General features: G+C 37.2%; 3 protein-coding genes across 3 annotated transcripts; 2 read left to right on the plus strand and 1 right to left on the minus strand.

Moving 5' to 3' along the window:
* The first annotated feature begins 13,028 nt into the window (after window positions 1-13,028).
* On the plus strand, window positions 13,029-15,142 carry LOC109243394. Its single transcript, XM_019410317.1, has 4 exons — window positions 13,029-13,061; window positions 13,176-14,084; window positions 14,258-14,525; window positions 14,724-15,142. The coding sequence occupies exons 1-4, from the start codon at window positions 13,029-13,031 to the stop codon at window positions 15,140-15,142; spliced, it is 1,629 nt and encodes a 542-aa protein (XP_019265862.1).
* A 2,179-nt stretch (window positions 15,143-17,321) lies between these two features.
* Window positions 17,322-21,106, plus strand: LOC109243395 (uncharacterized protein K02A2.6-like). Its single transcript, XM_019410319.1, has 4 exons — window positions 17,322-17,473; window positions 18,773-19,199; window positions 19,667-20,489; window positions 20,871-21,106. Exons 1-4 carry the CDS (start codon window positions 17,322-17,324, stop codon window positions 21,104-21,106), a joined length of 1,638 nt encoding a protein of 545 aa, XP_019265864.1.
* A 2,839-nt stretch (window positions 21,107-23,945) lies between these two features.
* On the minus strand, window positions 23,946-26,837 carry LOC109243398 (3-ketoacyl-CoA synthase 1). Its single transcript, XM_019410322.1, has 2 exons — window positions 25,369-26,837; window positions 23,946-24,733 (listed from the first exon to the last, which is right to left on the minus strand). The coding sequence occupies exons 1-2, from the start codon at window positions 26,541-26,543 to the stop codon at window positions 24,310-24,312; spliced, it is 1,599 nt and encodes a 532-aa protein (XP_019265867.1). The 5' UTR covers window positions 26,544-26,837; the 3' UTR covers window positions 23,946-24,309.
* Between the last annotated feature and the right edge of the window lie 570 nt (window positions 26,838-27,407).

Here is a 27,407-nt window from a genome sequence, read left to right on the forward strand (position 1 = left end):
CGGACCGCACTGAAATTGTGCGGCCGCAAGAGGTCAAGTGCGGCCGCATCCATTATTATGCGGACAGCAGGATTGAGATTCAGAGAGCTGGAAAATTAAGGAGTGCGAACCGCATCACTTTTATGCGGCCGCATAATCCTAAGTGCAGCCGTAACCATTTTTATGCGGACCGCAGAAGACCTCAAGTTCCAAGCCCAAATTCCCAAGAGTGCGGACCGCACGACAATTGTGCGGCTGCAGTAGCTCATTGTGCGGACCGCACCAGAATTATGCGGCCGCACAACCTTCGCTGGGGCATTTTTGTCATATATTTTCAGCTTAGTATAAATAGTACTTTTTGTCATTTAGGTTAAGTTTTGTTTGCAGAGGTGCACCTGAGCGATTTTCTTTACTTCTTTGAGTAAATTTGTATTAGATTGACTTCTTAACATTAGTTTTTCTTTGTTTGATCAATGATTATGCATTCTATCTTAATTTCTTCTTGCATTGTTTTATTTTTCATGAGTAGCTAAATCTTTAGCTAGAGTTGTGGCTCAACCCTAGTGTGGGTACTTGATGGGTATTTGATTTTAGGGCTTGTTTGTGATTGGGTTAGTGATATTTAGCCTTTTTATGTTTAAATCCTAGAATTAATGGTTGCAAACATTGATTCATGCCTTTTTGACCTAGTCTTTGCTTGAGAAAGAGAGACTAGGTTTAGGAAAACTTGGCTAACAAGGAATTGGGGTGAACTCAAGAAATTGATAGCCTCAATTAAAGGGTCAAATCTAGAGATAGTAGGACCCGACTTGAGCATATATCACTTGATTTGTGCAATACCCATTTGGGCTTGAGAAAGCCAAATTGCGCAAAATCACTCAAACTACCAAGAGGTATAGAGTGAGCAATTGCGTGTGATTGCTATACCACAATCCCGATAAATCAAACTTGCTCTATCGTTTACAACCCGTTAGGTAGCCACCTAGGTGGAAGTCACGACCCTAGATTCCTTTATCATTTGAAAAACAACCAAAACCAAAAACATTGTCTTCTAGTTTAATACTTGCAATCATTAGTTAAAAGTAGAAATCGAAGCAACCAATGAATATGTGGAAGTACAATCTAAGGCACATCATACATTTACTCTAGTTATATACCTAATCCAAATTCTAACTCCCTGTGGATTCGATCACGACTCGTGTTGGGTTTATTATTGCTTCGACCGCCTCACTACCTAACTGTGGTGTGAGTTTGGACGAGATTATGTGTGCAAATTTTGTTCTCTGGAAATGTTAGCTACTTGCTTTTGGGATCCCACTAAGCTGCAGGGTTCCCAAAGCCAAATCCTCTCTTGTTGCTACTATGGTGTTCATGTAGCCATGAAAGTGCATCGGAGGACCTGTTCCATTTACAGGTTCTGTCTTGCTCATACTTGACCTTGCTTAGATCCTTCTTTAGGATTCTTATCTGATCATCTCTTTTGTACAACTCACCTTTTATTTTTCCTACTTTTTCTTCTAAAGTGAGTTGTGTGTGATCAGCTGTCTTTTTACCTATTCCTAATTTCAATTTTAGATTATCAGATCTAAGTTCTAGGACACTTGTGTCAAGTTCATGAACCTGGTTCTTTAACACAGCATTTTCACTTTCAGTTTCACTATCCCTATGTTCCAGGTTTTTGCACTTAGCTTTTAAAACTACACACTCTATTGACAATTGTTCCTTTTCTTTGTTTACATCCTCATGTTCATCAATTAGCTCTAGGAGCAACTCAAATAACCTTTCCTTAAACAAAAATTTAATCTTGTATTTGAGATGAGAAATACTTACCTCAGCTTCTTCATCAGATTCTCCAATAGCCATAAGTGCTCGTTCATCATCATCATCATCATCCGAGCTTTCATCTAAGCTATCTCCTCAAGCAGCAACCATAGCCTTTGTTGATCTTTTGCTGTTGCTTTTCTTGGGTTGAACCTGTTCCATCTTCTTGTTCCTTCATTCAACTCTTTCCTTCTTCCACTCAGCTTCCCAAAGAGGACAGTTCTTGATGTGATGTTCAGTCTCTCCACACTTCTAGAAACTATCATTGGTTTGTTTCTCAGGAGCTTTTGATTTGCTGTAGCTACCACTTCTTGAAGACCCCTTTCCTCTCCTTAGGTACTTCTTGAAGTCTTTGGTGATCATGGCCATTTTATCATCTTCCACATTAGAACCTTCAGTTATTCTGAGAGCCAAACTCCTTTCCTTCTTAGGTACATCCATCTTCATGGTCTGTCTCCTATGTTCATTGGCAGTAAGATTTCCAATCAATTCATCTAGACGGAGAGTGGCAATATTCTTTGATTCCTGGATGACAGTGATTTTGCTCTCCCAAGTGATAGGTAACACTCTAGTAAATATCTTTTCGACCCTTTCTTCTTCAGGAATAATCCTTCCAAGAGAGTTTAGCTCATTTGTCAGAGTAGTGAACCTAGTGTACATTTCTTAAATGGTTTCTCTTTCCTTCATACAAAACTCTCATATTGAGAGTACAGTAGAGTTCCTCTATATCTCTTCACCTGAGATGTTCCTTCATGATCCACTTGCAGTGTGTCCCATATGTGCTTAGCAGTGGTACAACCTTGGATTCTACTGTACTTATCTGGACCAAGTCCACAAACAAGTCATTTCTTGGCTTTAGCCTTTTTCTCCCACTTCCTCAAGTCCTCAGTAGTGCATTTAGCTCTTGTCTTTGGCACATCTACTCCTTCAATATTTTTCTTTAATGTAGCCAATGGACCATCGGTGACAATGTCCCATAGCTCATAGTCCTCTCCTATAATGTGAACTCTTATCCTGTTTTTCCACCAAGAGTAGTACTGGCCATTAAAGAGTGGTGGCCTAGCAGTGGATTGCCCTTCCTAGTTTTCAGGTGGTGCACTCATGTTGATCTTCTCCTAAGGTGTTAGTATCTTCAAGGATAACCCGCTCTGATACCAACTGGTGTTTTATACTTGAATGCCACACAAGAGGGGGGTAATTTGTGTGGTGTCCAATTTTTGCGTGCACATATTATAGAAGGATCTGGTTCTTCTATGTGTTCCTTATACTACTATTGCGAAAAATAATGAATGCAGAAAGTAAAGAACACAAGTATTTTTACGTGGAAAACACCCGGCTCAAAAGGTGAAAAAACTACGACCTACTACTCAGTAGGATTTTTCCCAACACTTCACTAAATCAGTGAGCCAAAAACAGCATGTACAAAAACTCTTTGTAAACCTAAGGATTACCTCTAATCCCGTTGTGGCAACCAGCCTCTAACTGCTGCGACAACTTCAAGTTAACTCTAACTTGAATACTCAGAGTACCTAATACAATTGCTTCTAGATAAAGCTGAAAGATACAAATTGAAAACACATACTACAAAGAAACTAGAATAAAAGACAGACACTTGGAACTGATTCTTCTGTCTGGTTCATGTAGCTTCAGGTTCGCATACTTGAATCACACAAGAATTGCTTGCAAAATGCCTTGGTATTTTGCTCTCAACTCACGTTTAACTTAAGCGTTTGTGCGTCACCTGCAAAATGAGAACATCTTGTAATATATAGAGTTAGTAGAATAGGAAATAACTAGAGTTCCAATGCTATACTCTTCCTTGGTGGAAGAGTTCTAGTTTTCTTCAACTTCTAACTCCTTCCTTATCATGGATAGTGTTCTCTTTGAGTAAGGAGTCCTTCTCCTCATCAATTATGCAACCTTTTCGATCAGGAGATATCAGATATAATAACTTAAGCTTATCTCCCTCACGTGCATCCCTTATGCTTGAATCTGCCCGTGTTTGGGTACACTGTGTATGGACATGGTTCATGCTGGAGTTCCTTTGTCAATCATCAAATCAAACTTCACTTGGGCCAACAATCAGGCTCAGATTGCGATTCCGAGAGTTGTATTAGCTCCATTATGTCATTTGGGACTTGCATGGAAGATTCGACGTCATTCCGGGTTGATTTGAAATGTTTCGGCACGAGTTTTGGAAGTTGGAAGATTTGAAAGTTCATAAGTTCGATTCGAGGTGCGATTCGTAGTTTCAACATTGTTTGATTTGATTTGAGGCCTCGAGTAGGTCTGCGTTATGTTATAGAATTAGTTGGTACCTTCAAACAGGGTCCCGGGGGGCCTCGAGTGTGTTTCAGATGGGCTACGGGCCATTTCTTCATGCTTTGAGTTGCTGGTTTCAGGTGTTGCAATTGCTCTTCGCGAGCACGAAGATGAACATGTGATCGCGAAGTGATTCTAGTAAGCTCAAAATTTTTGCTCATCGCGGACGCGACAGTGAGCATGCGTTCGCGAAGGTTTAGCTACTTGTTGTTCGCGTAGGATGTTCCGCACCCGCAAAAGGGAGTTGAAGACTGGTGGAATGTTACTCATCGCATTCGCGAGATTGGGTATGCATTCGCGAAGTTTGGCCAATCTATTCATCGCGTTCGCGAGGGATTTTTCGCTAACGCGTAGCTCATTTCCTTGAGCAGTGATTTTTGTGTTCCGCGATCGCGTAAGAGGAATGCCTGGGCAGAGTTATAAGAACTCTATTTCGAGGATTTGGCCATTTTTATTACATTTTGAGCTAGAGGCCTCAGATTTGGGCGATTTTTGAAAGGTTCTTCACGTGTTTGATTGGGGTATGTGTTCTTTATACGAAATTGATTATATTTCATGATTCCATCTTTATTTTATCATTTAATTACTAGTTTGAGTTGGGAAAAATGAGGATTTTGAGAAAAACTTTCAAAAATGTAAAATGATTATTTAAAGGACGAATTAATGTGGGAATTGGATAGTTTTGGTATGGTTGGACTCGTATCGGAATGGGTGTTTGGATTTTATGAATTTTACCGGGTCACGAGTTGCGAACCTGGGGAGTTGACTTTTAGTTTTGTTAAGATTGAAGCTTATTATCCGAATTTGTTTCCTACGAGTCTTATTTATGATTTGAATTTATTTTGGCTAGATTTGGGCTGTCCAGAGGTTGTTTCACTCGTGAAGGTCATTTTAAAATGTCGGTCTAGCTTCTTTGAGGTAAGTATCTTGCCTAACTTTGTGTGGGGGAACTACCCCTTAGGATTTGAGTTATTTGTGCTAATTGTGTCATGTGAAGGCCGTTTACGCGAGGTGACGAGTACGTACTCGGGCTTAATTGTGGAAATTTGACCGTTTTAGGACTCTTAGATTCTTATGATCATTAGATATGAAATTTCTTTATCATATTAAATCCTCTATTTACTAAATTCATACTTTCCATGCATGCTCCATTTTCCATTGCATGTGGATGTAAAGTAATTAACTTCCACTTTCTTTTCGGAATCACATTTTTTCAAATGTTAGCTGCTTTGTTTTTCTGTTTTACTTTCAACTCACTTGGTCCAGATCTTTACATATGATTACTTCTCTTCCTCTTAGTTTCATAAATGTTTTGATAGTTTATTCATTCATTCTTTATATATATTGAAAATTATTTTATTGATTTGGCTGCTTTTTGTTGAGGGTTTATTGTGAATTTTAGTCGAACGCAGAAACCAAAAATTCTAAATACTGAATTCACCCCTATTTGTATACTCTTATTTGTATTTGCATTAATATTGGCATGAGATGAACTTAAATTACCTGGTAAGTAAAAATTCATATAGCTCACTTCAACTTGTTTGTGACCGGTGCATAGTTATTGTTATTGTTGTTCTGAATCCCACTCGAAGACATTTAACTCCCGTTTGACTATAAATTTTGGCTGCTTTTTTTCAAAAAAAAAAAAGTTGAAAACACTGTTGGTTTATGGAATATAATCGATTTTTAAAAAAAAAAATTGAAAAAGATTTTCAAGTTCCCAAAAAACTGGTTTAGAACAGTTTTTCGGTGAAATTTTTTGCTTCCACTCATAAAACTTCAATTTTTTTCAAATAAAATGCATGTCCAAACACAACTTAAACTTTTAAAAATTATTTTTCAACACAATTAACTTCAAAATTTCTTTTTTCAAGTTTCAACCAAATTTGTCCAAATGCTAGCTTAAAATCCAATAGATACCGTACGCATGTATGCTGAAGTGGACTGAATGGGCCAACTACACTGAACTGAAAACATAAGGAAAGGAACTTAATGTACAATGGGCTATCAATAGCCCAAATACATCATAACTTTCAAATCCGTTTCCTTTTGCTGCATCTGCTGAGGTTTCTTAGCTGACTAAATTTTTTAACAATAGTACTAAAACAATGGAAAACAGTTAAAGGGATTAAAGTGTACTGATACAAACTAGGGCTGCTTATAGTTAATTTCTTGTCACATGCCTATCACGTACGACAGGGGCGGCTCAAGAGATCTCGTGGCCTAAGGTGAAACCATATTGAGGGGCCCTTAAATTTATTTTATAAAATATTTACGCTAACAATAAAATTTACTTTTTAAATAACAAATTAATCATTTAAGACAAAAAAGCGAATTTAATAAAAATAAAAATAAAATAGGAAGAAAAGCACAAAAAATAAAGTGGTGGACTACCGGATGTTGAGGTCCAGAACTCAAAGTAAAAATTTTGAATTGGCTATCATCTCACAAACAAAAAAAATAATAAAAATACGTAACGTAATAGCTTAAGTTATGAGCATTGACGGTGTCAAAAATATTTACTCCTTCTGATCAATTTAAACGATAATTGTAGTTCATTCTATTAAGTAACACTTATTAGTGAATATCTAAAATAAATTATAAATAACCTAATATAATATGTCGAATTACACCCCAAAAAAAAATCGGTACATGAATGTTTTTGTGTTCATGCAGTTTTAGATAATATTATAAAAAAAATTCATTATGTTGTCGATATGTATAACTTAATTTCTATATAAAAAGGATAAAACTAAAATTGAAGAGTGAAACAACTATACTAATTAATGAGGGAAGAAAATTATCATAATTTATAAATTTATTAGGATAAAATAACCTCAATCGAGTAACAAAAAAATATATTGCAACACTTCTCTTTATACTAATTATTTATATAAATTATATAGTATATATTTATAATAAATAATAAGAATTTAAAATAAATTCGGGGCCTTCAACTTCTTGGGGCCTAAGGCAATGGCCTCACTTCCCAGAGCCTTAGAGTCGCCCGTGACGTACGACCCCTTAAGCTTTGTGTACCACTATTTGTTACAAACATATTGCGGCCGCGATCTCCGCCAGAAAACTATTAAAGAGTCTGCATCTTTGTATGCCCTTAACATATTATCCAAGTTCTAAAATTATGCTTAGGTTTAGTTTGGTGTAGGGGTGGGCGTTCGGGCAGTTCGAATTGCATATGAAATTTCGGTTTGGATTTTCAATTTTCGGATTGACGAAATCATGACAATCCAAATCCAATCCAAATAAGTTCGCATTGGATCGGATTTTTTAAGTTCGGTTTGGATATTTTGGATTTTCGGTTTTGTGCTTATAAGTTGAGATGTCTTCTTTTTACAAAACTGAATATCCAAATGAAGTACTCATGTTAAATTGTCTAAAAAGTTCTTCATTGTCACCACAATCATCCAAATGAAATATTAAAGTAATAAAATTATTATATAAAGAAATAACAAAATACAATAGAGACGTTAATACGACAAATAAAAAGTAGAAATAGTAAAACCATGTCCAAATAGAAAGTATTCTCATAATAACTTAGTAATTAATATTGAATATATATGATAATATCTAATGGGTAGGGTATTGGACTTATTACTATTGACATATGGATAATGGACTAAATATAAAGTATAAGAATTTCGGATTTTCGGATATCCAAAAATTCGAAGTACCAAATCCAATATCCAATCCGAAATCCAAAAATTTTAAAAATTAAATCCAAAATCCAATATGTAATCCGAAAATCCAAACCAAAAATCCAAAAAATTCGGATTTTGGTTTGGATTTCGGGTTTGCCCAAAGTATGCACACCCCTAGTTTGGTGAATGAGAAAATCGAACTAAGCTGACCTATGTACACCTCTAATTGCTCTTGCTTTAGAATAAAATGAAGTACATAAAATGTCCAACGGATGCATGCTCTTTAAAATTTCTTTAATTTAAGAAAATGGTTAGAAATGGAAGGAGAATTACGTGATCGAAAGATACTTTTGGTGTAATCCTTTAACACTTTCTTCATCTTATCTTCAATCACATTATTACAACGAACGTACGAAAATCTTAACGCAAGAATGACGTACGATGTTTGTAAAAGTAAACCTAACCTTAACTTGAAAGGTGAATATAACATTACTCCCTCCGGTTCATAATAAGTGACCAGTTTACTTTTTCATTTTGGTTCAAAATAAGTGTCCAGTTATGTAATCAAGAAAAAATTCAATTTGTTTTTACTCTTTTACCCTTATGTGCATATCCCTAAAAAGTTTTCTCAGTCCTCACTATAACTATGTGACCAATATTTAATAAGGATAGTTTAGTCATACTAGGTATTTTTGTATAGGATTTAGCATTTTCTTAATGGGCGTGCTAAAAGGAAACTGATCACTTATTATGAACCGGAGGGAGTAGTTATCTAGATTCTAAAAGAGTAGTAGTTCCCCATGTGCATCTTCTCTTCTGTTTAGGGAAAGTGATGTTTGAGGTCAATAGGACCACTATAATTTATAAAGCAGATGACCACAATGTTCCCTCCATCTGCTTATAAGAGTTGGCCGGTGAAAATTTATCAGAAGTGAATAAATGCATAATATGTGTTTGAAAATAAATTTATTTTTATTAACTATGATTATTAATTGTATTTTCACCTTATTAATTCACTTAATCTTGATAAATTGCTATCATTTTGTGTTAATACTCAATGCTAGAGGTGGAGTTAGGATTTGAAGTTTATGGGTTGTGAATTCGTCACTGAAGTCATATTTTTTTTAGTTACTGGGTTCGCAAATGTTATACATATTTTATGGATTTTTAATTCAAATATAAAGTTTACGCAAAAGCTATTAAGTTCGTTCAAACCCGCTGCTAATACTCTCACTTCGCCTATGCTTGATGTGAATAAGTTTTTACCGTAGTTGACCTAACTCAACAACTACCTTTTGCTTTAATTACAAACTGATTGACAGTACACGATCCACAACCCCCTCACTGACATAGCTTCTGCATCACTTTTACGTAGGATCAATCCTTGTCATTTTTTTCCATTTTAGGATTAGGGAAAAAGACAAGTGCAAGAGGCCTTAAAAGATTTATTTACAATGTTATGCTCGAGTCCTTTTTTTTTAATTTTGCCTTAGTTGCCTTAGTTGCATGTTCGTCATGAGGAGCTTGTTCTTTTGAGAATAGCTTAGTTGCAAATTTTGTACGGCGATAAATCAGACACAAAGAAAAATAAATTAAAATATACATAAAAAATATGGTTTAGCCAATTGGCATACATATGAAAAGACTAATACAAAAGAAAATAAAAAATTATTGAGAGAATAATCTCCCTCGAAACAGCACTCTTTGAAAAACTACGTACATTGTGGATATTGTAGTTGTTGTTGGTCTTGTTGTGAGAAGAAAACGTCAGTTTATAGAAGTACAAAACTTCTCTTCCAAGAAAGATAAGGCATATGAAGGAGATTTATTTTCATTTCTCAAGAAAGAGAATCTTAATAGATTAGAAATTCAGGACAAAATCCTAACACATATATCACATATTCCCATGATAATTATGTCAACCTTAAAAAAGGCAAATTATAATTGAAGGTATTTTAGTCAAAACTCTTCCTACTTTTTATGAGTAAATGATCCTTAATCCATATACCCAAGCCTAAAACATCAATTATTTTGGACGGGTGAAAATATAGGTTTTCTAAAATCCGAACATAATAATTGACAACTTTATTAGGGAGTGTCAAAATCTCAAGCAGGACTTGATGTGCAACGGGACAGAATTCGCCACAGAATTTGGACCACCTATGTATAAGCTCGACACATGGCTATCGAAATGCAACCCAAATTGGCGCATTCCCATCAATTTGGAAAGCTAAACATTATTCGATTTCTTGCTCTCTTTCTACATCTCTCAGTTTCCTTTTTTGTCAAAGCTCCATCAAGTAAGATTAATATTATTTCATATGCTGAATGCTGAATGCTGATTAGTTTCTCAAAAATGATGCGTGCTCTCCATAATATGCGAAATAAGCTATGAGTTTGACTAATATATATTGAGAGTCTAAAAAAAAGACAATTATGGATAACATATACCCCCAATATTTTAAATGAGGACATATGGGGTATTTAATAAATAATTTAAGTTTAAAGAAAAAAAAGAACTAAATAAACAAAACAGAAGGAAACAAAAAGGAAGAAAAAGTCAAAAAAAGCTAACAAATGAAACAAAAAAAAATGAAAGAAAGAGCTAATGGGCCAAATAACGTGAAAGGCTTCGGGCTGAGTCAAAGCAAAAGAATAAAGGGCTGAAGTCCCTTTCTCTGGCCAAATCAAAAAGAAAGAAAGGGAAAAGGGGTTTGCTGCGTAAAAACCAAACCAGAAGCAAAAAGGGAGTAAAAATAGCACGGTCTAGCCAGTTTTCGGACTGGTCATTCAAAAATAGCCAGCGTTTACTAAGTCAATAAAAAATAGCCACTATTTTGCTGCAACAGAGACCGGTCCAGCATAATATACTGGAGTTCAGTACACCTGTGTATGAACTTCCAGCATAATATGCTGGAACTCCAACACACAGAAAGTTCCAGTATAGTATACTGGAGATTCAAGCACTTGTGTATGAATTTCCAGCATATTATACTGGACCGGTATACTTTGCTGGAACTCCAGTATATTATGCTGGAGTTCTAGTGTACTTATGCTGGAACTCCATCATATTATGCTGAAGTTCCAGCATACTTATCCCGGAACTCCAATATAATATGCTGGAGTTCAAGTATACTTATGCTGGAACTCCAGCATAATATACTAGCGTACTTTCCGGGTTTTGAATAGTGTTTTCGCTCAGATTTATTTTTATATGAAAAGTGGCTAAATTTCGATTATTTTTGAAACTGGGCTATTTTTGAACGACCACTTGTAAATCTGGCTATTTTTAAATTTCTCACAAAAAGGGATTTTGACGGGTCAAGGGTTAAGGCAAAAATAGAAAATAGAGAAGCTGAGTTGGGGGAAAAAGCTTGGTGCCGCAGAAGAAGCCACTTCCAGCCATTATTTGTTCAAATCGTAAGGTACTGTATTCCACAAATTTGCGAATATATTTTAATGGTTAGAGTTAAATAAGGAGATTGGCAAAAGTGAGTGAAATAAGGAAAGATAGGTATAATTTTTGTTAATCTTTAGCAATCTGTTGAGAAATCTTAAGCACTAATTGTATCTTACGGGTATTACTTGAGCTTCTTCTTCTGGTAGATTTTAATTTCGTTTCCAATGATCGAAAGGTTCTATATATTAATAGAAATTACACTAGTTCATTCACGTAATTGAGAATTTTCCTCCTGAAGAATCCATAGAACTTTATGAAATTGGGTTAATAAATCATATGAATAGGTTGGAGTTGGTAGATTAGTAATTACTCATCACGTGGGTAAATATAATTCGATGAATTAGGAGTCAAATATGAAACCTCGAGGGTTGGACATTCTAAATTAGATATGAATTAGCCTAAACATGGAAATTAACATGAGATCGATATTATGTAATTATAGATTGATTGGAGGAAGTTGTACGAATTACTCGAGGTGAAGCATTTGGTATTTCGGCACGAGTCTGTGAGTAGTAATCTTACCGCAATTTGTGTTTTCATAACTTGCATGATTTATACATAATTTTTAATATGAATATATTACCGATTATTTTGAGTTGCATGTGGGACAAGTCTTTTACTCGATATATACCGAAATAGTTATTTGAGATGATTACCGTTGTTTGAAATATCTTCGTTGTCACTAGATCTGCTTTACCGTTACTTGAATTTACTGTTATCGAAATGAAATTATATGATTTGAAAAGAACTGAAATATCCTATATTGTTTTAAAATATTTTCTACGAGTATATACGGATTACAGAGACAAGTATAAATGGGAGTAGACATTGATGGATCCCGTAGCTAACGGTGGGTTCGTTAAACCTGGTGCACCTTGAAATTACCGATTACCGTTACACCCCTCGCTAGTGGAAAGGTAGAACTAGCATGTCGTTACTGATTTTCCTCGAGTAGGGACTACCGTTATTTTTGACTCATTGCGAAGAAGTCCACAGTCATACCGATTACATGATTCGTTCATTAAAACCTCCCAATTATGAATATTGATACTATAAAGTGGTTACCGAACTTATTACTGAATTGTTAATTGTATTATACTACAAGAAAAACATGATGAGACTGAAAATTAATTATTGTTTCTGAAAGGGCATTCTTATGATATTTTCTGTTTAATATACTAGCATGTTTCTAACTTGTCCCCAATAAAAATGGTTGTCGTTAAGTGTTATTACTCACTGAGCTAGCAACTCACTCCCCTCTAATTTTTTTAACAGAGATAGCAATTGACGCATGCAAGGATTTCATTAATTAGAGGGCACAAGTTGATAGTTCTCAGTGAGCCTCGTACTTGTTCGCGTGGGCAGAGATTTTATTTATTGTTATGGTATTTTTTTTTGAACTCTTAGAGTCGCTCCATAGTCATCCTTTTGGTGTCGTGAGTATTCATTTGTTGATATGGACTAGTTACTAGTATTATACTTTCTTTTCGTATTTTTAGAGTTGGTTTTGGTTTTATTAAGTTGAGGATGTTGGTAATAATGATGGAAGCCCGTTTGTGGTTAGTTGATGAAGATTGTGACTAATTTAGGTGAATATTGGTTGGTTGTTACTTGTTTTTGAGACAGGAAACTTTTTGGATAGCCCAAAAACAGTGGAAAATCTATTCGATTTTCTGTAAAATATCGATGAGGCTTACTTGGGGGCACTTACTCCTAAGTGCCAGTCATGATCCTAAATTGGGTCGTGACAAAGTTGGTATCAGAGCTTGGGCTTTAAGTCCCGAGTAATGGAGCAATGTTTAGTAGAGTCTTGTTCATGGGTATGTAGGCACCTATACTTATGATCTTGAGGCTACTGAACATCTAGGAATGTTTTCCCTTCTTTCATTCTTTGATCGTGCGTTGAGATTGATTTTGGAGTATTTCTTTTGCAGATGGCCAGGACACGCACACCCTCATCTTCTGGATGTGGTACTACCCGGGGTGGCGGTCAAGTTGGGGTTCATCAAACTAGAAGACAGACTGCTCCTCAGCCTGAAGTTGGGAAGATGGGTCAACCCCAAGCTGCTATACTAGATCAAGTGCAAGGGCAGGGAGTTCAGGACGCTCTACCACTAGAGCCAACTGTTGTACCTACTGTTACCTTACCTGCAGACACAGTAGCAAGGTTATTGAATGTGTTAGAGGCATTGGTGCCTACCGAGGGTGGAAGTTCAGATCCTCAGGATACTTTACAGACACAAGCACCTGCACTGACTCAGACTTTCGGGAATAAGGAAGTATCCTTACAAGAGTTCCAGAAATTGAAATCACCAAAATTCACAGGTTGTGATAATTCAGCAGATCCTCAAAGTTTCTTGGATGGGACAGTCAAGGCATTACGTGCTCTAGGATGTTCTAGTGAGAGAGTCGTGGAGCTCGCAGCATACAAACTAGAGGATATGGCCAACACATGGTATGAAACTGTATTGCTAGGAAGCCCAGCAGGAGCAGCACCACTGACATGGGACAAATTCACTAAGTTGTTCATGAATCATTTTCTTCCAAACAGCCTGGTGCAAAAATATGCTAGAGACTTTGAGAGATTGGTTCAGACTCCAGATATGGATGTGTCAACATATAATACCAAGTTTTGTAAGCTGGCTAGATATGCTCCTTACTTAGTGCCTACCGAAGAAGCTCTAGCTCAAAGGTTTGTGGATGGATTGGTTGGTCGTCTATACACTGCAGTAGCCCCACAGATGAAGACTTTATCCTATTCTGATGCAGTCTACCTTGCTAGAAAGATTGAAATCAAGGGACGTGATGAGCGTGCAGTTGGTGACTTACGTAAGAAGGCCAAGGTAGGAAGGGCTTTCAGTGGCGGTTTTAGTGAAAATTGAAGAGCAGAAAATCAGTGACAACAATAACAGGGTTCTCATATAGGGACACACCTGTCTTTACAATCCACAAAAAGACCATATTACAGATAGGGTAATAGGGGACCATCATCTTCTCTATATCGTATTCTGGACAGATATATGCCACTACTCCAGTCTGCCAGACCTGTGGTAGATCACATTTGGACCAATATCGTGTTCTAAGGGGAGAGTGCTTTCGGTGTGGCCAGTTGGGACATCACTTGAGGGATTGTCCTCAGCCTCCGCAAAATTTTAACCAAGCTTCTATTCAGTCAGCTACACCTACTCAGACTACTCGTAATACTTCAGGTGCTACAGGTACAGGAAATAGAGGTCGAGGTGCTAGAGACCGTGCTACGGTGAATCAAGGACAAGGGAATACTGGTAAAGTTCAGGCGAGAGTTTTTGCATTTACTAGATAGGATGCTCATGCCTCGAATGTTGTGGTCACAGGTGTTCTTTCTGTCTGTTAATTTGATGCACTTGCATTGAATGATCCGGGATCTACTCACTCCTATGTGTCCTCGTACTTTGCTTTGAGGTTTGGTAGACAACCTGAGCTATTGAATGATCCTTTTCTAGTTACTACTCCTGTTGGAGAGTCTCTATTAGCTGAATATGTGTATCGTGCTTGTCAGATTCGTGTTGAGGGTAGAAATACTTTAGCTGACCTTATTGTACTTGATATGATTGACTTTGACAGGCTGATGGGAACGGATTGGTTATCTTCTTGCTATGATATAGTCGATTGTCATGCAAAGGTAGTTAAGTTTGAGATACCAAATGAACCCAGTTTTATTCTAAGAGGGAGTCAGGTTGTAGAGATTAGCAAAGTTGTATCTTTTATGAAAGCTCAACAACTTCTGAAGAAAGGTTGCTTGGGTCTCTTAGCTATTGTAAATGACACAAGAAAGGAAACAGTTAGTATAGAAAATGTACCATTAGTGAGAGAATTTTCTGATGTAGTTCTTGAGGATTTACTAGGATTGCCTCCAATATGAGAAATAGATTTTGGTATTGATTTGCCACCTAACAGACGGCCCATATCAATACTCCCATATCGAATGGCACCAGCAGAGTTGAGGGAGCTAAAGCAACAGTTGCAGGATTTATTGGATAAGGGTTTTATCAGAGCTAGTGTATCACCATGGGATGCACCAGTACTGTTCGTAAACAAGAAAACGGATCCCTGAGAATGTGCATGTCACGACCCGGATTCCCCCCCCCCCCCCATCGGGAGTCGTGATGGCGCCTACTGTTGGAGCTAGGCAAGCCAAACATTTAAACATCTTCGGATAACAACACATCAATAATAAAATAACGAGTCTCTAAATAAATGCGAAAGTCTTTTAAAACATAAATAACTGAAAACCCAAAATGCGGAAGTTTAACATTTCTCTACCCAAGGCTGGAGTCGCTGTCTCACGAACCACTAAAGAGTGCTACAAACAAGTCTGAATAGGAAAACACATAATGTCTGTCTCGGTACAATGAAAACAAACAGAAAATATGGAAAGGGACTTCGGCCTGCGAACGCCACCTAGGCTACCTCGTAAGTCCCTGGACTGAAGAGGGCTCCCGATCAACTACTGATGTGGTCCAAGAGCTGCTCTGGTACCGAAATCTGTGCAAAAAGCACAGAAGTGTAGCATCAGCACAACCGACCCCATGTGCTGGTAAGTGCCTGGCCTAACCCTGGCAAAGTAGTGACGAGGCTAGACAGGACTACCAAGTCAACCTGTGCAGTTCAATATATATATATATATGCAATAAAGGAAAGAATACCGAAAATTAAACAGTTAACTAGGGAGGGAAGCATGCTATGGGGGAGTACGAACCGGATATAAAGTCATCAACTTAAGTAAGAAACAGGGCAATAACAAAAATTAACAAAACAGGAGAATCAACAGTTGCACGGCATCAACCTTCGTGCTGTTACTCTCATTCTCACCAAAAACAATCAAATAGAATCCACGGCATCACCCTTCGTGCTTTTCCTAACATAACTCTCATTTCATGGCACAGAATGATCCCTCGTGCAATTATAGTCAAATCAGAGCACGGAATGTCCCTTTGTGCATAAATAATCAAAACATGGCACAGAATGACCCTTTGTGCAAATATAATCAAAACATGGCACAGAATGACCCTTCGTGCAAATATAATCAAACATAGCATGGAATGACCCTTCGTGCAAATATAATCAAACATGGCACGGAATGACCCTTCGTGCATTATCACTCTTCCTCACCCAACCAACAATCACAACCAAACGGGCGAAGGAATAAGCAAATAATAAGAAATGTCCCGGCAAGGGAAAACACAATTAAACAGCTAGATCCCGACAAGGGAGTAACAACAACAACTTTCACATCCCGGCAAGGGAGGTAATCAATGTCTCTTTCCATTTCTTTCATTTCTTACTCAATAGTATTTTTATTGTTCGAGCCAACTCTCCAAAGAATATACAAACTCATAACCAATCCTCAAACTCTTCACATTATGTAGAATTCATCAATTAGCATAGAAGAGTCTCAAAAATATCAGAAATACGTGCAAACAAGGACCCACGGTCATGCTAGACACCGGTGTATAGATACTCGTCACCATGCCTATACACCGTACTCGATCATTTAGCCATTAGCAATTAATAACACTCTAATCCTATTCCCTCAAGCCAAAGTTAGATCAAACACTTACCTCGGTCCAAAGAATAGCAATCAATCCTCAAATACCGCCTTTCCTCCACAATCCGACTCCGAAACAATGATATCTAGGCATAATTAATTCAATAGTATCAATAAGGACTCACTGGCAACATCCCATAGCCTAGATATGAATTTCCTAACATCCTTCCAAAAATACCAAAAATCGACCCCGGGCCCGCTTGGTCAAAACACGAGGTTCGAACCAATTCCATGTCACCCATTCCCCCACGAGCCCGGATATACAATTTGTTTTCAAATTCGACCCCAAAACGAGGTCTAAATCAAAGAAAATTGAAAAGCCCTAATTCTACCCTTTTCCCCAATTCTTACCATGAACTACATGATTTAGGTCTAGGAATTGATAAATGATGATAGAAAATGAAGAAAACGAGTTAGATAATACTTACCCAAGAAGCTTTGGTGAATAAAAGCTCTAAAGATCGCCTATGGGCTGTGGAGAAGATGAGTTCGTATGAAATATGGACTAAATCCTGAAGCTACTGTTTCTGTAATTTTAACAAAATCACTGGGCGTTTTTTACCTTCGCGTTCGCGACAGGGGTGTCGCGTTCGCGAAGAAAGAGGACTGGGAACATCGCGTTCGTGGAAGACTTATCGCGAACGCGTAGAAGGGGAAAGGTTGGGTCTAGGACTTGTACTATGCGAACGCGAGATGGGGTACGCGAACGCGATGAAGAAGAGGTTGTTACTACAAGAACGCGAGGACTAGTCCGCGAACGCGATGAAGGAATTACTGGGGGTCCTGAGTTGGCTTACGCGATCGCGTATGGGGTAACGTGAACGCGATGAAGGAAAGGCTAAGGCTATGCGAACGCGAGCTGAAAGACGCGATCGCGAACAAGGAAAGCACTGTGTAAAAATTGCAGAAAATCTGCTGCCTTTCCTAAGTTCAAAAATACCCCGAACACCTCCGAAAATACTCCCGAACCCTCGGGGCTCCCAACCAATCACACACACTAACTCAACAACATCCTACGAACTTACTCGAGCGATCAAATCGCCAAAACAACATCAAAATCAATGAATCAAACCTCAAAATCATCATTTTTCATTCTAACTTCACAAACTTCAAACTTTAGATATTTAGGTCCGAAACACGCCAAATGACGTCCGTTTTCGACAAAACTTTACAGAAAGCGCTTAACACATATTTAAGACTTGTACCGGGCGTCGGAACCAAAATACGAGCCCGATACCATAGTCTTTTAATCAATTTTTATTTCTATTTTCCTTAATAATTTCAGAAAAACAATTTCACAGAAAAATTCTTTTACTCGGGTTCTAGACCTCGGATTTCGACTCCGGGCACATGCCCGAGTCCCATATTTTTTTACGTACCCTCCGGGACCGTCGAATCACGGGTCCGGGTCTGTTTACCAAAAATGTTGACCGAATTCAACTTTAATCATTTTAAAGCCACATTTTGAAATTTTTCACAGAATTTAACATATAATCTTTCCGGCTACGCGCCCGGACTGTGCACGCAAATCGAGGCAACTAAAGGTGAGGTTTTCAAGGCCTCGGAAGCATGGAAAAAGAGAGAAATCCGGTGATGACCCTTTGGGTCGTCACAGTGCATTGACTACAGGTAGTTAAACAAGATAACAATACGCAATAAATATCCTTTGCCTCGTATAGACGACATGTTCGATCAGTTATAAGGAGCTGCCCACTTTTCAAAGATTGACCTCCGTTCTGGTTATCATCAGCTTAGAATCAAAGATAAAGATATTTCTAAGACTGCTTTCAGAACTCGATACGGGCACTATGAGTTTCTTGTGATGCCTTTCGGAATGACTAATGCTCCAGCTGCATTCATGGATTTAATGAATAGGGTGTTCAATCCATTTCTGGATAGATTTGTAATAGTATTTATTAATGATATCCTGATATATTCTTGTAGCCTAGGAGAACACGAGGATCATCTCAGGACTGTGATGCCGACATTGCGAGAACATCGGCTTTATGCTAAGTTCTCGAAGTGTGAATTCTGGCTAGACTCGGTAGCATTTCCGGGGCATGTTGTATCCAAAGATGGAGTTATGGTAGATCCTAAGAAGACAAAAGTTGTGCAGAAATGGCCCAGGCCTACTTCTCCTACAGAGATTCGCAGCTTTTTAGGCTTAGCAGGCTATTACAGGCGTTTTGTGCAGGATTTCTCCAGAATAGCAGTGCCACTGACCAAGCTAACACAGAAAAATGCAAGGTTTCAGTGGACGGAGGAATGTGAGCAGAGCTTTCAAAAACTTAATACATGTTTGGCAATTGCACCAATATTAGCCTTACCATCAGGTTCCGGAGAATTTACGATGTTTTGTGATGCATCGAGGGTGGGATTAGGATGTGTCCTCATGCAAAATGATCGCGTTATAGCTTACGCTTTGAGACAATTGAAAAAGCACGAGCAAAACTATCCTACACATGATTTGGAGATGGCTGCAGTGGTATTTGCTATAAAAATTTGGAGGCATTACCTATACGGTGAAACTTGTGAGATTTATACTGACCATAAAAGTAGAAATTTGTCTTTCATCAGAGAGATCTAAATCTTTGGCAGCGTCGGTGGATGGAATTACTAAAGGACTATGACTGTTTTATTTTGTATCGTCTTGGAAAAGCCAATGTGGTGGCTGATGCATTGAGTAGAAAATCTATGGGGAGTTTGGCACATATAGCTCCAACAAAGAGACTTTGGGCGAATGATATTCAGAGACTAGAAGGTGCGGATATCAGATTTAGTGTCAGAGATTCAGAGGCATTGTTGGCTTGTGCTCACGCAAAATCTTCATTAGTTTAGCGCATTAAGGCCACCCAATATGAGGATGAGCGATTTTGCAAATATAGAGATGAGGCCTTAGCTGGTAAAAGAAAGGATATGATTGTTGACAGTGATGGTATTCTTCGAATGGGTGACAGGCTATGTGTCGCGGTCATAGATGGGTTGAGGCATGTTATTCTTAAAAAAGCTCACAACTCTAGATACACTATACATCCTGGATCCACAAAAATATGTCATAACCTAAAGCAATTTTATTGGTGGGAAGGTATGAAGAAAGATGTTGCTAACTTTGTTCCTAATTGTTTGACTTGTCAGCAGGTCAAGGCTGAGCATCAGCGACCCGCAGGACTACTACAACAAAATGAGATTCCAGAATTGAAATGGGAAAGAATTACTATGGATTTTGTCACCGGGCTACCACGAGCCCTTAGAGGTTATGACTCTGTATGGGTGATTGTAGATCGATTGACAAAATCAACACACTTTTTACCAGTGAAGACAACATATAGTGGAGTAAGATATGCACAGATATTTATGAACGAAATTCTCCGACTTCACGGAGTTCCAATATCCATCATCTCTGATAGAGGATCACAATTTACCTCACGATTTTGGAAATCTTTTCAAGAAGCATTGGTTACACGAGTAGATCTTAGTATTGCATCTCATCCACAGATAGACGGGCAGTCAGAACGTACTATACAAATCTTGGAGGATATGTTGACAGCTTGTATTCTTGAGTTTGGAGGTAGTTGGGACGCTTATCTACCTTTTGCCAAATTTGCTTATAACAATAGCTTCCAGTCCAGTATTCAAGTGGCACCGTACGAAGCATTGTATGGTAGAAGATGTCGTTCTCCTATCGGATGGTTTGAAGCTAGTGAGACTAACTTATTGGGACCCGACTTGGTACAAGAAGCCATTGACAAAGTTCAATTAATCAGGCGGACATTGCTCACAGCTCAAAACAGACAAAAGTCTTATGCAGATAAGAGAAGAAGAGATTTAGTGTTCACAATTGAGGACAAAGTGTTCCTACGGGTCTCCCCTATGAAAGGTGTGATGCGATTTGGGAAAAGAGGCAAGTTGAGCCCCAGGTTTATAGGACCGTATGAGATACTAGATCGAGTGGGAGCTGTGGCTTATCGTTTTGCATTTCCTCCTGAGTCGTCCTTTATTTATCCAGTGTTTCATGTCTCAATGCTAGGGAAATGAATATCAGACACATCTCAGGTGCTTGAAGCACCTGCTATACCGCTTGATGAGAAGTTGTCTTACGAGGATGAACCGATGGCTATTGTTGATAGGCAAGTAAGAAAGCTACGATCAAAAGAGATTGAGTTCGTAAAAGTCTTACGGCGAAATCATATAGTTGAAGAAGCTACTTGGGAAATAGAAGATGTTATGCGAGTCAAGTACCTCCATTTGTTTCAGTCTACAGGTACGTACTTGAGTTAAATTCGGGGACCGAATTTCATAAGGTGGGAAGGATGTAATACCCCCACTATTTTAAATGAGGACATATGGGATATTTAATAAATAATTTAAGTTTAAAGAAAAAAAAAGAACTAACTAAATAAACAAAACAAAAGAGAACAAAAAGGAAGAAAATGTCAAACAAAGCTAACAAATTAAACCAAAAAGAGTTAATGGGCCAAATAACGTGAAAGGCTTCAGGCTGAGTCAAAGCAAAAGAATAAAGGGTTGAAGTCGCTTTCTCTAGCAAAATCAAAAAGAAAGAAAGGCATTTGGGTTTGCTGCGTAAAAAACCAAACCAGAAGCAAAAAGGGATTTTGACGGGTCAAGGGTTAAGGCAAAAATGAAAAATACATAAGGTGAGTTGGGGGAAAAAGCTTGGTGCCGCAAAAGAAGCCACTTCCAGCCATTATTTGTTCAAATCTTAAGGTACTGCATTCCATAAATTTGAGAATATATTTTAATGGTTAGAGTTAAATAAGGAGATTGGCAAAAGTGAGTGAAACAAGGAAAGATATGTATAATTTTTGTTAATCTTTAGCAATCTATTGAGGAATCTTAAGCACTAATTGTGTCTTACGGGTATTACTTGAACTTCTTCTTCTGGTAAATTATAATTTCGTTTCCAATGATCGAAAGGTTCTACAGAGTAATATAAATTACACTAGTTCATTCACGTAATTGAGAATTTTCCTCCTAAAGAATCCATAGAACTTTACGAAATTGGGTTAACAAAATCATATGTATAGGTTGTAGTTGATAGATTAGTAATTACTCATCCCGTGGGTAAATATAATTCGGCGAATTAGGAGTCAAATATGAAACCTCGAGGGTTGAACATTCTAAATTAGCTATGAATTAGCCTAAACATGAAAATTAACATGAGATCGATATTATGTAATTATAGATTGATTGGAGGAAGTTGTACGAATTGCTCGAGGTGAAGCATTTGGTATTTCGACACAAGTGCTGTGAGCAGTAATCTTACCACAATTTGTGTTTTCATAACTTGCATGATTTATACATAATTTTTTATATGAATATGTTACCGATTATTTTGAGTTGCATGTGGGACAAGTCTTTTACTCGATATAATACTGAAATAATTATTTGAGATGATTACCGTTGTTTTAAATATTCTGTTGTCACTAGATCTGTTTTACCGTTACTTGAATTTACTGTTATCGAAATGAAATTATATGATTTGATCAGAACTGAAATGCCCTATATTGTTTTAAAATATTTTCTACGAGTATATACGGATTACAGAGACAAGTATAAATGGGAGTAGACATTGAAGGATCCCGTAGCTAACGGCGGGTTCGTTAGACCTGCTACACCTTGCAATTACCGATTACCATTACAGCCCTCGCTAGTGGAAAAGTAGAACTAGCATACCGTTACTGATTTTCCTCGAGTAGGGACTACCGTCATATTTGACTTCTTGCGAAGAAGTCCACAGTTACCGATTACATGATTCGTTCATTGAAACCTCCCAAATGTGAATATTGATATTATACAGTGATTACCGAGCTTATTACTGAATTGTCAATTGTATTATACCACAAGAAAAACATGATGAGACTGAAAATTAATTATTGTTTCTGAAAGTGCATTCTTATGATATTTTCTGTTTAATATACTAGAATGTTTCTGATTTGTCCCCAATAAAAATGGTTGTCGTTTAATGTTATTACTCACAAGCTAGCGACTTACTCCCCGCTAATTTTTTTTTACAGAGACAGCAGTTGACGCAAGCGAGGATTTCATTAATTAGAGCGTACAGGTCGATAGTTCTTGGTGAGCCTCGCACTTGTTCGCGTGGGCGGAGATTTTATTTAATGTTATGGTCTTTTTTTTTTGAACTCTTAGAGTCGCTCCATAGTCATCCTTTTAGTGTCGTGAGTATTCATTTATTGATATGGACTAGTTACTAGTATTATACTTTCTTTCTGTATTTTTATAGTTGGTTTTGGTTTTATTATGTTGAGGAGGTTAGTAATAATGGTGGAAACATGTTTGTGGTTAGTTGATGAAGATTGTGACTGATTTAGGTGAATATTGGTTGGTTGTTACTTGTTTTTGAGACATGAAACTTTTTGGAAAGCCCAAAAACGGAAAATTCTGTCCGATTTTCTGTAAAATACCTATGAGGCTTACTTGAGGGAACTTGCTCCTAAGTACCGATCATGATCCTAAATTGGGTCGTGACACATTTGTAACTTAGAAACCTACAAAACATGGTAAACGACATGCTGCAGCAATAAAACTATATTGATACTGTGAAATTTCTTTACATTTATATAAACTAATAACATCTTAGGTTATATATTTAGGTTAACTTGCAGTAACATGTTTGATTACATATATTAGAATATTGACTTGTAAATATTTTATAACTGACCTGATTGTTTTAATACCTTTTATTCTCATCACTATCATGGCATAGAATTACTTAAATTCATCTTCAATTAATGAGCCCAAAAGCAATTAGTTAGATCCGAATTAAAGCTTGATAAATATTCCCCTTCGTTCACTTTTAGTTGTCCACTTTTGATTTTGCACTCCCTTAACAATGATAGCATTTCAAAAAGTCTTGGGGAATGAGTAGCTAATTATAAGGGTAAAACAAGGAAAAATTTGACTTTTTTTATTTAGTATAATGGACAAGTAAAATTGAAAATATATTTGTAGTATAATGAATAAGTAAAAGTGACCGGATAAAGTAGAATTATAGCATGACAGTCTGGAGTAATGGAAGTATAATTTCAACATGTTAAAGTGAGAAGATAATTAAAGAACAAAAGGAGAATGCGAAACGAACTCATAAATAGTAGTTGTATTTCTTGAACCATAATCAATGAGGCAAGCTGCCCACCTAAAAGTTGAAACTAGACTTGCGTGAACAAGAATGATTCTTCTTTACTAACCACAATCAATTAATTATGCCAGCATCCCATTTTTCACTCACCAAATATTGACATATAGTCTATGTCTCCATAGAGGCGGAGCTAGATCATTAGGTATGGTTACGGAAGAAATCAGTAATTTTCATATTAAAAAATTCACTAAATATATATAAATATTTAATTGTATACCCAATAGCTAATTAAGACGAGCTATGGGTTCGATAGCAAATTTAAAACATATAAACTTCAAATTCTGACTCCGTCTACTATACGCTTCTATGTCTTGGCAAGGGCAACTTTCACAGGGTAACGTTGAATGCAGTCAGCCCAAGGGTTACCATTTCGATTGACATCATTACAATCAATTTCTCTTAGAGATTTCCACACGGCACTGTTACATTTGAAACCAGAACCAAATGCAATTTGCCAAACTCTATCCCCTTTGCTAACTCTTCCTTTTGCTTCTGAATAGGCTAACTCATACCATAATGAGCTGCTTGAAGTGTTTCCAAACCTGTGTAGTGTCATTCTTGATGGTTCCATGTGCCAATCACTTAGGTTTAGGTTGTTTTGTATTTCATCTAAAACTGCTCTCCCTCCTGCGTGTATGCAGAAATGCTCAAATGCGAGCTTGAAATCTGGTATGTAGGGCTTCACTTTTGCTTTTAGCATCTTCCTCTTGACCAATGTTACGAAGAACCTAAATTAGATGCGAACCCAAAATTTAAAGTCAGTAGATTCAGAATAAATATGAACTTGTTATGTGTATATATCTTAAATAAAAAGGTCCAAGTTTACAGTTACACTATACGAAAATTTTAATTTTACCATCTATTATACTTCGAACCCTAGTAATCTTACTGTTAACAAATCATCTCGTATTTGTCTGACTTTAAAGGAGCTCCAACGTAACCTAGGTGGATTTTATGGAAAAAGTTTAAATTTATTCCTCTACTTTTTACTATAATTTCAAATTACCCTCCGTATATTTTAAGTTGGAGCTCGTTAGGGTTAAAGGCAAGGCTAGTGGTTCCTCGAGTTTGGGAGACTAGGAATTCTCCCTAAAGTGATCATATTCATTAAGCCATAGATAATATGGATATCCATAATATCCGTTGGTTAACCCATTTTTTATCCGTATGAAATATGGGTCGGGTCGGATAATTTATCCATTTTTGTATTACGTGTTTTCGACTCGTCCCACATCCGATCCGACCCACCCGTTTGTCACCCCTAGGCAAGGGATATGAATGACTTTAAAGTATAACAGATAATAAAAAAAAAAAAAAAAAACTATACATCATTCTAGTTGAAAGCAATGAGTTCAATTCTGACCTGAATTGCTCCGAAAGCGGTAACACCAATGGGCCTAACGTAGTGATGTTTGTTTTTAGAGCATCCCCAGCTACTGCCATAAGTTCACGAGCCAATGACACACCTATCACTCCCTTGTCATCTTCTCTTTGGTACACACAATTATAGCTATTGTCATCAGCTCCTTTATGGGTTCGAACCGTGTGGACCAGCTCGTACTTAGACCGGGTTCGGTCTTTTGACTTGTTAGACAAAAGCATAGCTGCTCCTCCCATACGAAATATACAATTGCATAGCAACATTGACCTATCATTTCCAAAGTACCAATTTAATGTAATGTTCTCCATGCTAACAACAACTGCGTATGTGTTTGGATTTGCTTTTAATAGATGTTTGACTAAGTCAATTGAAATTAGGCCAGCACTACAGCCCATGCCACCTAAGTTGTAACTCTTGATATCAGTTTTGAGCTTGTAATGGTTGACAATCATTGAGGAGAGAGATGGTGTTGGATTAAACAAGCTACAATTCACTATAAGAATTCCAATTTCCTCTGGCTTGACTTTGGTTTTGGCAAAAAGTTGGTCCAATGCACCAAACATAACTGCCTCGGCCTCCGCTCGTGCCTCTTTCATGCACAGGTTTGGTGGGTTGGATGTGATCCCTCTAGGAAAATAAGTCTCGTCACCTAAACCAGAACGTTCAGATATTCTTTTTTGAAATACTATAGTCTCGTCAGTAAATGCACCGTTCTCTTCCGTCATCTTCAAGAACGAATCCACGGACATTTTTCGTTCATCTTCAGGTTTGTAACAAGCAAAATCAACCAAATAAACCGGTCTAGGTTTCTTGACATAGTAAATACCTAAAAAGAAAAAGAGCACTATTGAACCGGCAAGACCGATCGAAGTGTCAACAAGTAAAGTTGGACTTGTCCATATATCAGAAAACCGGTCTAACTTTAGACCGGTGAGCTGAAAAAGAGTGAGGGTAACCATAGGCAAAACGGTAACGAGGAGAAGAAGAGTGGCAGGGTTGCATGAATAACCATACCCTAGCTTAACATATTTAAGCTTTACAGATTGTAAAAAATCCGGCAATTTTCGCCGGATTTTTATAACAACTGAGGATGAATCTTTGAAATCCATCTCTGCTGTTAGCCTCTCTTTTTCCATTTCTATACTTTCATTTGCCATTTTTGTAGTAAGCTTCTTAAAAAAAACAAATAGTTCAAGATTGAAGTAGAAGAAGAAGTCTACAAGAAGCTGAACTAATTAAACCTCCAAGAAGAAAAATAATTGTATGGAGTTGTCTTAATCAAAGGCAAATAAAGGGAAGACGTTTTATGTAGTAAGTTTTGGAGGGTAGGAAAGAAAACAAAAGGGAGCTAAGCTTCTTAAAGAAATAAAGGGAAGAAGGAATGAGTAAGAAAGAATAGGAAATACCTACATATATAATGGATACAAGAAAGATAGATATAATATGTTATTCAGATAGTGTGGTGTTTGTATGTAATCCAGTTTTCATAATAAGGGGTGGGGTTAGGCATGAGTTGTTCCAAGTAAGGATAGATAGCTCAACTACCAAAAAGAAAGAGAATTAATAGAAATTATTGCCAAAAAAAGCTCCAAGTTTCTCACTAGCCAAAACTAATAATGGGGTATAGTAGTAATGTTGTGGAACACGGGCTTAATTATGGATTCACATGAACTCAATATCTTGTGTCCAGATTCTGTATTTATATTTTGAAATTCACTAAATATTTATAAGTATTTGCTTGTGAATTTAATTATTATTGTAATATCAATTTGAGATCGCAGTAAGAACTCGTAAACTTCAAATTCTTGATCCGGATATGTTATAGAACCATGGGCGAAGCTACATAGCCCTAAGGGTGGTCAATTGACCACCCTTCGTCGAAAAATTACATTGTATATATAGGTAAAATATTGGATTTTAGAGGTATATAACATATATTGAACACCCTCTATCGGAATTCTTTTTTTACTTCTTTCAAGTTTGAACACCCTAAATAAAATTTCTGGCTTCGCCACTGTATA

The sequence above is a fragment of the Nicotiana attenuata genome, unplaced genomic scaffold (assembly GCF_001879085.1).
Source record: "Nicotiana attenuata strain UT unplaced genomic scaffold, NIATTr2, whole genome shotgun sequence".
Classification (NCBI taxonomy): Eukaryota; Viridiplantae; Streptophyta; class Magnoliopsida; order Solanales; family Solanaceae; genus Nicotiana; species Nicotiana attenuata.

Excerpts from the sequence above, each read along its gene's own strand:
- LOC109243395 (XM_019410319.1), top strand. The coding sequence starts at position 17,322 with ATGAAATATGGACTAAATCCTGAAGCTACTGTTTCTGTAATTTTAACA. Across the intron at positions 19,200-19,666 it reads TGTTTTGTGATGCATCGAGG|CGCATTAAGGCCACCCAATA; the intron begins GTGGGATTAGGA and ends TCATTAGTTTAG. Across the intron at positions 20,490-20,870 it reads ACCGTACGAAGCATTGTATG|ACACATCTCAGGTGCTTGAA; the intron begins GTAGAAGATGTC and ends AATGAATATCAG.
- LOC109243398 (XM_019410322.1), bottom strand. The coding sequence starts at position 26,543 with ATGGCAAATGAAAGTATAGAAATGGAAAAAGAGAGGCTAACAGCAGAG. Across the intron at positions 24,734-25,368 it reads CCGCTTTCGGAGCAATTCAG|GTTCTTCGTAACATTGGTCA; the intron begins GTCAGAATTGAA and ends CATCTAATTTAG.
- LOC109243394 (XM_019410317.1), top strand. The coding sequence starts at position 13,029 with ATGGAGCAATGTTTAGTAGAGTCTTGTTCATGG. Across the intron at positions 14,085-14,257 it reads ACTTACGTAAGAAGGCCAAG|ATATATGCCACTACTCCAGT; the intron begins GTAGGAAGGGCT and ends TATTCTGGACAG. Across the intron at positions 14,526-14,723 it reads TCAAGGACAAGGGAATACTG|TTACTACTCCTGTTGGAGAG; the intron begins GTAAAGTTCAGG and ends ATCCTTTTCTAG.